The 12,123-nt window shown below is 42.9% G+C and overlaps 1 protein-coding gene across 1 annotated transcript; it reads right to left on the bottom strand.

Moving 5' to 3' along the window:
- Nucleotides 1-53: 53 nt before the first annotated feature.
- Nucleotides 54-11,581, bottom strand: napbb (N-ethylmaleimide-sensitive factor attachment protein, beta b). Its single transcript, XM_084315203.1, has 11 exons — nucleotides 11,452-11,581; nucleotides 8,382-8,461; nucleotides 7,998-8,114; nucleotides 3,679-3,725; nucleotides 3,162-3,239; nucleotides 2,586-2,641; nucleotides 2,377-2,461; nucleotides 1,776-1,880; nucleotides 1,555-1,623; nucleotides 1,116-1,166; nucleotides 54-170 (listed from the first exon to the last, which is right to left on the bottom strand). The coding sequence occupies exons 1-11, from the start codon at nucleotides 11,550-11,552 to the stop codon at nucleotides 69-71; spliced, it is 891 nt and encodes a 296-aa protein (XP_084171329.1). The 5' UTR covers nucleotides 11,553-11,581; the 3' UTR covers nucleotides 54-68.
- Nucleotides 11,582-12,123: the final 542 nt, after the last annotated feature.

The following is a 12,123-nucleotide window of genomic DNA, read 5'->3' as shown; positions in this document are numbered from 1 at the left end:
AGGAAGAAGATCCCACCCTCCTCCTCCTCTTCCATGACCCACCCCCACCCGTCCCCCCAGTATGGTCCTCACTTCAGGTCCCCCTCGTCTCCCTGGATGCTCTTCTTGATGCGCAGCAGCAGGGTCGTGTGCCACTGGTCCAGACGAGAGATGGAGTCAAAGTCTTTCACCTGTGGAGAGAGAGGGAGGTTGTAATGGGTTAAGCCCAAGAAAGAGTTGCTGGCAGAATTCCAATGTGTGAGTTGGCAGATTTACAGGACCATACTCGTAATGGTGATCAACCTTAAAATGTATCTCCTGGTTGCGCTAACGCCTCTTTCGATGCACGCATTGGACCAGAAAGGACCACTGCGGAAAGCGGAGAGTTTGCCAATGTAGACAAGGAAGTGCTTGTGTACATGTTTTCTAAGAAACAGCCAATTTGTCAGCGTGACCAGATATTTTGGGGTAGGATGGTTTATCACCATAATGGACTTTATTTATTTTTTTAAAGGTAAACAAAGTAAAATGAATAACCTCCCAATATTTTATTCACAAATTAACAATTATCGATGTGATGTTATCGCATCGTAATTCATAGTTAAATATTTTTCTAAAAGTTATATAAAAAAAAGTTATAAAGTAAAATATTTTTAATCTAAATAAAGTAAGCAATACTGAGGGAAATGGTCAGGGATAATGTAAAAAATGTGCGCCGATTAGTAAATGGACTAAGTAATATTTAGACCGGTATGGTCCTTTAAGATCGCTTTCGGTTGTGGACTCCTTGTCCTTGTCCATGGTGTGGTGTTGTACGTTTGTGAACGAGTGCACCGCTGATGCCACGCCACAGATGATTTCAAAGTTCACCCAAAAGTCGTCAAGGGGACATCCGACTCTGGAAATTGAGATTCAGCCCTATTCTTATTTGACTATAGTAGAGAAGAAGAAAAAAAAACTTGCTTAAGGAAGAAAACCCAGAGCGGCTCTGTGTTCACCAATAGGAAACTGAATATGGTGATCATAGAGAAATGTTAATAGCGCAGGGTCTATTGGGGCACGTTATTTCCAGAGATCTTAAACTACTGTAGGTCTAGTTTGGGGCCCACATACTCCACTGGGGTGTCGAGACTTACTGCTTCTGTAAAAGCTTCGCTGTTCTGTTCCTCGTGAGCCTCGAGGAGTTTCTGTCGATTAGAGGGAGAAATCTAGGTTAGTTAGTGACAGAAGCAGAGGAAGAAGAAAAAATGTCCAAGTCTTCAGTCAGATAAGCGCAACATGGCTACCTTCAACAGCACAACATGGCTACCTTCAACAGCGCAACATGGCTACCTTCAACAGCACAACATGGCTACCTTCAACAGCACAACATGGCTACCTTCATTGGCTACCTTCAACAGCACAACATGGCTACCTTCAACAGCACAACATGGCTACCTTCAACAGCGCAACATGGCTACCTTCAACAGCACAACATGGCTACCTTCAACAGCACAACATGGCTACCTTCAACAGCGCAACATGGCTACCTTCATCAGCACAACATGGCTACCTTCAACAGCACAACATGGCTACCTTCATCAGCTTGCATTCTCTGGAGTCCGAGAAGGCAGGGAACATCTCCTCGTACTTCTCGATAGCAATCTGCAGGCACGGAAAGTTAAAGGAACAAGCCAACATTATGGGAAATGCATTTGCCGTCCTTCTACTTAATGCACGGGGAATTGCAGAAGAAATTGGTATCCATCTTCTTTAAGTAAGTGCATTTCCCATAGCCACGGTGGCCATGAACTTGCCTTTGCGTTGAGCTCGTCGATGATGAAATGGCACAGTGAGGCTTTAAAGAAGTACTCTTTGGCGCTGTATTTCAGCAGGGGGTTGTCCATGGTGTTGGCTCCGACCTGATTCCATCCAAACAAACCATAAAAAGGGAGGTTCATTTACTCATGTAAGCGCTAATAATGCAGTTCTTATTAGGAAAGCTAGAGAGCTCGATGCTCAGCGCCATATAGGTTTTCAATGGAAGATGTCCGACCACGGCCTAAAGACCGATTAACATGTGCTGTTGAGCCACTGCCCGTCCCGAGCGCATTGAATACATTGAAACCCGGAAATCAAACCTAGAGCGGAACCGTGATTACATTATTGGCTCCAGCTTCCATTTTTTACGTTTCCCTGTTACAGTTTATAACAATGATGATGTTTTGGCTACAGAAGTCTCCAGGGGCCGTTTGGATGAAACCATGGGGTTTATGTTTATGTTTATTAAAGGGTTGGGACATCGATGCAATTTTTTTTGTTCAATGCGCAAGGGGGGCAGCGACCGAATGACCCACTGCAGGTCCAGATTGACATTCCTACCCCGGTTGGTGCCATATCAGAAAGTAAGAAACCAACCTGCTCGTAGATCTCGATGGCCTTCGGATACTGCTCCAACTGAGCGCTGTACGCTCCCACTTTCAGCAGACATTTGTTGGCAGAGCTAAGTCAAAGGCACAACGAAAGGCTTCAGAATACACAACGCATCCAGTAGAATCAGTAAATAATGAATATATCTATTCTCTAGATATAGAGACTCTACATGTCCATATGTCTAGATATAGTACCTGTTTGATTCCTCTCCCTTGTAGTAGTCTGCTGCCTGTTCATAATGTGCAATAGCCTTATGGAGAAAATAAAATAAATAAGAATATCCTCAGGATTCATACCCAATATCATCACAGGTCACTTTAAACACATAAGAAAAGGACACTTTAAGTTTAAAGGAAGGGGGGGGGGGGGGGGGGTCACTTTAAGAAAATAACTTGTCGTGATTATTGTATAGTAGTTAGTAATAGCAAGTATAGCATTAGGGACATATAGTAAAACTGTATATTGTATAGTAGTGTACATAGGACCCAGTGCCTTTAATTCGTAGCTCAACATTGTATTGCAATTATCTCAGGATTTATTAACATGTCTATTTTATGTCTACTTTATCATCTTCTACTTATTTGATTTACTATTGTATTCTTGCACAATCGAAGTGGGCATGGCCACCCGCATTTCACTGTATGCCCTGGTATGTATGTGATAAATAAACCTCTTGAATCACTACAAGCTGTGTGTGCTGTATTATACAAAAAAAAACATCCTATAAAGTTAATGTAAGCAAAGCCACACAGACTAACACACACACACACCTTTTCAATGTCAACCATTTCAGCCTCGTAGATCTCTGCAATGCTGATGTGGTGTTTAGCTGCAATAGTAAACCTCCCCTGCAGGAAAATAGGGAAAAGGAGAAATCGTTACTAAGTGGATCCACCCCTGAAGAGCCGTCTTCTACCCCCACAGAGGACGGGACATCCAGCAGCTGTACTGTATATTATACACAGTGAGTGTAATTAAATCCAACATTCCATTAAAAATGTGGAAATATTATTTGTTTGGTCAGCTATCGGACAAAATTTTTTCTCTCTCACCAATCTTTCACAAACCGGTTGTAACACCGGTTGTCTGTCTCCAAAATGTGCTGACTCATGTGCAAGTGATATACTGGATTTTAGCAGCGTATTTGAACTAGTAAATTCAGAAACGGTGTTAATTCTCAGAGGAAGACATCCTGTGGATAATATACAATATATTAGCTCTATATGGCATGGATGACTATGGTGCATCACAACACAGATGGGAGCCCTCTTTCTAAGTGCGTCTTACCATGTCTGTGTATATATCGATGGCTGCATTTAAACACTTGATTGCCTCTATTGGCAGCATTAAAGGAAGAAAGGGAAATAGAGTGACAAGACATTTGTTAGCTTTGTACATTTTTGTTTTTTTAAAGAATACAATTAAATTCAGACCGACTTGGTTGGACACTTTAATGACACAACAACATTAAACATCAAGCAAATACAGATCCCCAAAACATTTCTACTAGTCTTAAGATTGTACCATACTATACATCCAAGAGTACCACATGCAAAACCCCTGTGATCTATAGCGTTGGTCTACTCAGGGGTTAGCTTAGGGTTATATAATGGACAAGCTGTCCTTCCTGTTTGGTGGGTATAATCTAGCAGTGAGCGGATAGAAGTCATAACCTAACCCTCCATACCCCCCCCCCCCCCCCCATCCCACTAGCTCAGGGGTTCTCAAACTTTTTCATACCACAACCCCATTTTATTTAGGATTTTTTTGGCAACCCCACACTTAACTCCTAACACATTCTGTGCCACGCAGTTTGCCCATCTTATACCACTCTCTGCCAGTGCTGTAAGCCTATGGAGTCGCTCACCTTCTTTGCAGGGCTATAACTTTTTAAATATTATAGCTATATCGACATTACTATGGCCCATTCAACATCGGGTATCTATCGTTCCGGATGTAGGAACGTTATATTTTTCCATTCATACATTGTCGTGTTAGTACCGTCGTGAATATAAGTATGTTTTTGGAGTGTATAGCAGTAATTCCTAGAACGTGAGTTATAGGCCCCGGCGCATATTACACATAATCTATTGGCGTTTCGTTCCTATACACGCTATATTAAAAAATTCAAATGCATATGCTCGGTATACATTATGCTCCATCATGCGTGAAGGAAAGGGGGGGGGGGGGGTCGTTTATGATTCCTTGATTGTCAGTAACGGCTTTCCTTAGTAAGACATCATACGTTGAGCAGATGGATTGCAATGAAATAAAGGGACAATCGAGCAATTAATGTTAGATTCCCCTTACCTGTGGCCGATGCGTCTGGAGAAAAGAAATTCCAATTATTTGACGTCGATCTGCTAGATCCATTTTCCGTTTGTATGACGCAATAAACGCCGAAAGCATATTGATTATTGCGTCTCGAAAGCGATCAAATGCACTCGAGTGTTTGTCTTGATCAACATAACAAGATATCTCTGCCGGAGGATTTCCCCCGATGCACAGAGCGCCACATCCGGGTTAGAGTGGAGTGCAACTCGCCCGAAATCAACCAGGCGGCGGTATAGAGGCGTTGAAATATCAGACAGGGTCCAGCTGGCTCCCGGAGCCTTCCTGGATGAATTATGAATGCCAATAGCGAATAAAGGAAATAACGATCATAGAAACTAGTAAACTCGTTGTTGGCGTTATTAGATTTGCGGGCAATAACGAGTAAACTCGTTTTTGGCACAGGATGTGTTAATTGCCAAACCAGAGATAAGTCGGGTTAACTCGCTGGTTGGCTGCCAGACCCGAGATATCTCAGGTTTTGGTCGTTTATTCTTTTATTCAATATTTGTATTCATTATTCATCCAGGGACCTTGGTGTTACCATAGGGAATGAGTCTGAGATCGCCAAAGTGCAATACCGGCCACATCCAACTAGACTGTGGTATCGAGCACCCTTTGAAACCTTATATCTTGCCCTGTGTTACACTCAAATGTCACCGGGCACAGTTTTCTGGGTCGGGCGAGTCGAGCGGTTATCCCGGTTGCATTGAAGCTTGTCAAATGCCCCCGATCCATATATTGTGGTGGGTTATGTCGTGGACCAAATGGACATTGGATTGGACCAGATGGCGATCAAACAATTGGAATATTATTTTTGGAATACTTCCGATCACAGGTAGGGACTATCTGATGTCAATTCTAGCTTGATCGTGCAATGTTATTATACCGATCCAGCTGATCAGCGTTTTTAGTGTTCAATACGAATGCCGTTACTAGTAGCGTGTACAGGCAAGAAACGGAAACGCTTATAGTAGAATTCACGTATAAGGCTATAACTCAGCCTTTCAGGAATTACCCCAGACCACTCTAAAACTATACTTATATTCACCACGGTATAACACGGGAACGTATGGATGAAATAATTAATTATTTTTCACATATTGAACAATAGATAGTTGATGTCAAATGGGCCATAGTATTGTATCCATAGCTATAATATAGAATATATATATAGCTCTACAAACAAGGTGACGCACTCCTATCTTTAAAGCGTGGCATTGGTACAGCGGGACCCATCTAATCCCTGGCACTGAATGAGTTAATGTATCGCATAATTTCAACGTGGAATTAAGGAATATCAAAATAAAAGCACACGTTGTTGAACTTGATCATGCATATTTATTAGAAAATGTTATTACAGCACTGTTATCAATACACACTTATAAAACTAGGCATATTTAGCCAAAATATGTTGCCAGAACATAAAAAAGAAAACATTTAATCTTTTATTTTTTTTCTTGCCAATGCCCACGACCCCACTTTGGGTTGCGACCCGTAGTTTGAGAACCGCTGCACTACCTAGTTCCACCTGGGTTCCAGAGCGTTAATAATTAATGAAGCAGCAGAGAGAAAGACTAAATGAGAGAGAACCACCACCACAGATCAACCGTGCCTACTGTACGCTCCATCCAAGGACAGACACTGTCACTCCCTTTCACAGTCACCACCACAGCAGAGGCAGGGGAGACGCATTGTAAGAGGCAGGGAGGCCCCTTGTCCTGTCGTCCCGTAATGACGTACAGTACGGTCCATTAGCTACAGGCCGACTGTTCTGATGATGAGATGTTAGCAGACAAGACTCCAGTGGCAAACAGCAGGGGGATTCTGTAATCTAGGAAAGTACTTGATCTATAATGATGGGCCTCTGGAGACTAAAGTGGCTTCCCTGTGGAGGATTTGTCCCACTTCTACAGCCTCAGACCCCGTCCACACGAGCGCTGGATTTAATGTAACCATGATTGTATGTGCGCAGTTGCATTGTTCGGGCACACACAACCGGGGTTTTGCTACACTGCAACCGCGGCCTTTGAAAACCGGAGTCCAGGGTGAAGTTTTTGCGCACATCCCGGTTGCAGTGGGTGCGTGTGGGCATAGCAACCGAGGTTATTCCCAGTGTTTACAGCAGAGCTGTCACAATTATTTCCCATGTTCACGGCAGACTGTCGCAAACAATAGCAAGTTAGCAACCGAGCACGGGGTTAGAGTGATTAGAGCAGAGCCAGCTACACCAGTGTTTACAGCAGAGCTGTCCCAAGTAGCGTTATATGAAAATGATTGTAACAAACTTTTGTTCGAAACGTATTGTTGAAGAGTGTTGTGATCGACTGATGTCTGTTGTCGCATTCCTGACCCGACCAGAGTAAAACCTGTAGCTGCGGCTAAACTAAACTCATGTGTTGTCAAGTTATTGTTATAAGGAACCCAGTCCAGACTGCATCCCCTTAACAATTGTTTGTATTGAGCCGTATTGTATTGTACCCATTCTGCAATGTGTTAAATAACGTTTGCATCCATTCATTATACTAGCGTTAATGTTACATTATTACGTTAGCAGCATGTAAGCTATATACTATACATAGAGAATGCCATTCACATTAGCATGTAGCTAACAACACCGGAGATCTTTTTTGTGAGACTAAACTATCCGCTCTTGGTGGTAAATTGTGTTGCTGTTGGTTTTGTTTCATCAACAAATGAGAGGCAGAACACACAGTGAATGTATCCGTTTGTTTATTGCACTTTCTTTCTTTGCTGAAAAATATATGCTCCGTTGGCTAATGGCTAACGCAAGGGTATTTAAAGATGGCGGCTTTGTTTAGTTTTAGCAGGAAGTGTAGTGAGCGTTCAACCTTTTCTGATTGGTTGAAATGGCCTTCATGTCTGAACAACATCGCCGCCTACTGCTTTGGCATTGTACTACATGTATCGGTTGCTAGTTTTCCAGCCGCCGTGAGTATGCGGTTATACGCGGTTATTCACCTGTGTGGACAGAGGTTTATTTTTTTCAAACTTCGGTTACATTAAATCCAGCGCTCATGTGGACAGGGCCTTACTTCCCCTACTTCTGCCTGTGTGTGGAGGGGGGCCCCTCTCCCTGTGTGGGGTGGGACCTCTCGCCCTGACTTTACTGTGGCACAACAGTCTGTAGAAGCGCTCACTGGAAAAGGCACTGAAATTAAGTGGTTTCAATTATACTTAAAAAAATAAATATAGTGTGTGTTACATATTTAGGCATCAACATGAATTCATATTCATGATGCACACGGTCTCACCATTGGGGTCCGATTTCTTGTATGCATTCCCCGCATCAATGAAACTGGTGGCACAGTCGTGTTTGTTCTGGAGCTGCAAGTGGAGACGAGCCGCCTTGCAGAAAGCAGCGCCAGCAGCTGGAGAGAAAAAGTTAACCAAAGCATCAAGTACACACGTATTTAGCATTTAGCTTACACTCAACATGATGCAAATCAATGACCTTTTCTTTTCTTCTCTAGTTCCTTGAGGCACCGCCAAAATATAGTGTTGTGCTTTGCAGTTGTGATTATAGTCAATGCAAAAAATGTGGGTTACGACACACATCGCTACAATCTTTTATGTTGTAAATTACATGCCAATATACATATGTCTGGGGGAGGGGGGAGGGGCAGAAGCTATCGCACCGCTCCAGTTCTTGGCCATCTTGAACATGTTGGCTGCTCTGCAGTACATCTCACATGCCTCCTCCACCTTGTGAGGTCCACTGGAACAGAGCGAGAGGAAGGAAACATGCAAATAAATCACGCAGACAATAAACACAAACCCGCTCAAAAAGGCAGACAAAAAAGGCACGGTCAAATTAGCACAAAAGGACTAACACACAAATAGGCCTACACAGGGTTGGCCAGTTAGTCATTGTCACACACAGATTAAATTGCATCCGATTCCTCACTGCAGATATATGGCTTAGAGCAATCAGCAGAACACCAAACTGTTGCCTTTACAAGGAAGCTGCCGCTTAGATTAGATTGGTACACATCAATCATGCCGCAGACTATGGTGGCTTTATAGATTCCCATCCTTCTGGTCTAGTGCTGGGGGTGACCCCCAGGAGCTCCCATGGCAGTAATAATGCTCTGAAACATCCAATCGCTGTCCAGCTAGCCTGAGCATTCTATAGCGGCTGTAGTATAGTATAGCCCCTCTGGAGTCAATCAGGCACCAAGAGCTGGTGGAGGACAAGTCACGTCTGGGGTCATGGAGGCTGGAGGCTTAGAGCTACTGAACAACACAACTGAGTCCCACATTGGATGGACCCCCAGCTATTGGCTCTGGTTGGGCAATGGGCATGCAAAAAAAAAAATATATATATATATATATATATATTTTTTTTTTTTTTTTTTTAAGGAACACGCCAACATTTTGGGAAATTTGCTTACTGTCTTCTCCAGAGAGAGACAAGAAGATAGATACCAGTTTCCTCTCGGTGCGTTCAGTAGAAAACTATCTGGCTGCACGTTAGCCTAGCTTAGAACAATGAATGGAAGCGGACATGACCGGTTAGCCTAGGCATTGTCCAACTAACACCTATCCCGAAGGCTAACCGGTCATGTCCGCTTCCATTCATTGTGCTAAGCTAGGCTAACATGCAGCCAGATAGCTTTCTACTGAATGCACAGAGAGGAAACTGGTGTCTATCTTCTTGTCTCTCTCTGGAGAAGACTATAAGCTAATTTCCCCAAATGTTGGCGTGTTGCGTGTTCTTTTCAATTCTGTCTGTCACTTGTTTAGATTAGCAAAAAAAAGCTTTTGACAATAACACTATTCCGTTCAGATATTCACACTAGAAGCAGCTAATGATAGGTGATTTAAATAAGAGATAAGAAAGTAGACTCTATAACCTATGATTTGCCTAACATAGGGTGACCAAACGTCTTCTTTTCACGCCCAGTCCAGGGCATCCATTTTTTATTATTATAATAAATTCATGAAAATGTCCGGGTTTCATTGTTTTTCACGGGACCATTATGCATACACTTTTAACCCTTTCACTGCCACACGACAGAAGGTTAACCCTTTACTATCACACAACCGACGATCGCCGCCGGTTGTGTGATAGTAAAGGGTTGAAAGGGTTAACCGGCTGTCGTGCGGCAGTGAAAGGGTTAAATTGACTGGCACGTTGCACCAGATACTACGGTACTCTGTTACGTAATCCCTGAGAAGACTTGCTTCTTGCTTTGTGGGCGGCTCTACTACGCGCTCACACAAACAGAGGAGGAAGCGGACAGATCGGACCAGCATTGATTCCGCTCACAATGCCAAAGAGAAAAATTTACATTACAGATGAACTGCAGAGAAAATGCCCAATTTACCGTCCCGGTCGAGACAAATGGGAGGCGGAGTGCAACGCGTGCAAGCCGTGCAAAGTTTGACCATTATGTTTCTGTGTCTGTGTCTAATAAAGGTGCCGGAGATCTCAAAGCTCACATGGACACAGAAAAACAAGTATGCAGCTATACAGAGAAAGAAAATAATTGAAAACTACTTTGATGCCTCAAAATTATGTTTTGGTTTGATTTATGATGATATAAGATGCTTATGATACAATCATTCTAAGGATTATGTGTGTAATAAATTCGTTTTGTACACTAATTGCAAGTTATGCAAATGTAAACAAATCCAAAACTGCATAGTGCACTTTTAAATTTGTATCTTTGTGAGGTTACTGTTTTATAATTTACATTACATTGAAAATATACAAAGATATATTTTCTAAAGCTGGATTTGTTATATAAAATAATATAAATAATAATCTTCTATCTATACAGAGGAGGCATACTTTAAATATATTAAAATGATAAGGCTGGGCATCTTTGAATAAACTTGGAGTATTATTTAAGTCTCGAGGCTGGGGGCAGAGTGTCCTCTTTTTTGGAAATCACAATATGGTCACCCTACCTAACACCATCATCTGGGATCATTCACGTTTGTCGGACCTTCTTATCTGTAACCTGGCCGTTTCTATGCTGAGCTGCGGCTGTTGTAGTCACTGATGGTGACTGTACTGACGATGACATCACTGATGGTGACGAACAAGCCCTTGATGATGATGATGATGATGCAACCATAAAAAGCAAACTGCTGGGTCTGCAACGATACACACAGTCCTTTCTGCCTTTATCCTGATGCATTAGGTTTGCAGAGGTTCATGTAAACACACGATTAGTAGCCTAAAGTGTTGTGTTGTGTGATCATACGAGGGTGTTATTAGTTAACTTTAAACGGTTATCGTGAGGCAAATGGTCCAATCTAAGGTTAGGTGAAAATGCATTACTAGTAACCTAGCTACCTTATACATGATATATAATGAGAAAACAATGTGCTGAGAGTTGACTAACGTTAGCTGTCAGCTAAGTTAGGTTGGTTTCTATTAGCTTGTCTAGGTTGATTAGCTACATGGCCTGAGAGCCAGAAGAGACAGTCGTGACTCGCTGTGACCTGCAGAGTTGTTTACATCATCATTCACCGGCCCGACGCTCCAATGTATCCCTTCTGTTCATTAGTGTCCCGTGTAGTTGGTGCAGTTCGCGTTTATTAAGCATTAATAATCATTTGGAGAAGCAATCGTTACGAATGTTCTTGTAAAGAAACAGGCTGCCTGCCAAGTGAGCCGTTAGCTGGTTGTTAGCCCGAGCTGCTCGCTAACAGCACCAGACAGTGGTTCTTTGGTGCAGTGCTGCCGTCTCTTACCCTCCAAACATTCCTCCCAAGAAGGAGCCAGACGACTTCACTTTCTTGTCAGCATCAGCCATGAGCTGGATCGCTTCCTTTTCTTTCCCAGAGTTGTCCATGTTCGTTGTGTTGTTAAGTGCAAATGTTCGCTAACAGTTCGGTGGACTAAAATACCCGCATATGATTCAGCGTTGGACAGCTAGCCCAGGATTACGGTCGGTGGTGTTAGTGTGGGCGTGCGCCTGTCAGTGGCGCTGGCGAGGCATCGCGGGACTTGGAGTGTTTTCCGGGTAAACCTCCGTTGGCTTTTCAGCATCTTAAAACTACAACTCCCAGCAACGTAGCGAACACGTTAAAGACCGTGTTACGTAATCAGGCAATATTTCCAATAGTACCCAGCTGCAGCCGTTCAGACCAGCGCTTACAAGCCCCGCACATACAAGCCCGCACATAGCAACCCCTCGCTTCCATTGGCTGATTTTGGTCACGTGATTTTGGGTCACGTTGCACTGCGGGATTGATTGATTGATTGATTGAAAACTTTATTAACAGATTGCCGTATGATTTGGGTCACGTTGCACTGCGGGATTGATTGATTGATTGATTCATTGATTCATTGATTCATTGATTGATTGATTGAAAACTTTATTAACAGATTGATTGATTGATTGAAAACTTTATTAACAGATT

This window comes from Notolepis coatsorum, assembly GCF_963971535.1.
Source record: "Notolepis coatsorum genome assembly, chromosome: 5".
In the NCBI taxonomy this organism is placed as follows: domain Eukaryota; kingdom Metazoa; phylum Chordata; class Actinopteri; order Aulopiformes; family Paralepididae; genus Notolepis; species Notolepis coatsorum.
Note: the sequence above shows the minus strand (reverse complement) of the source record. Positions and strands in the feature narration are given on the sequence as shown.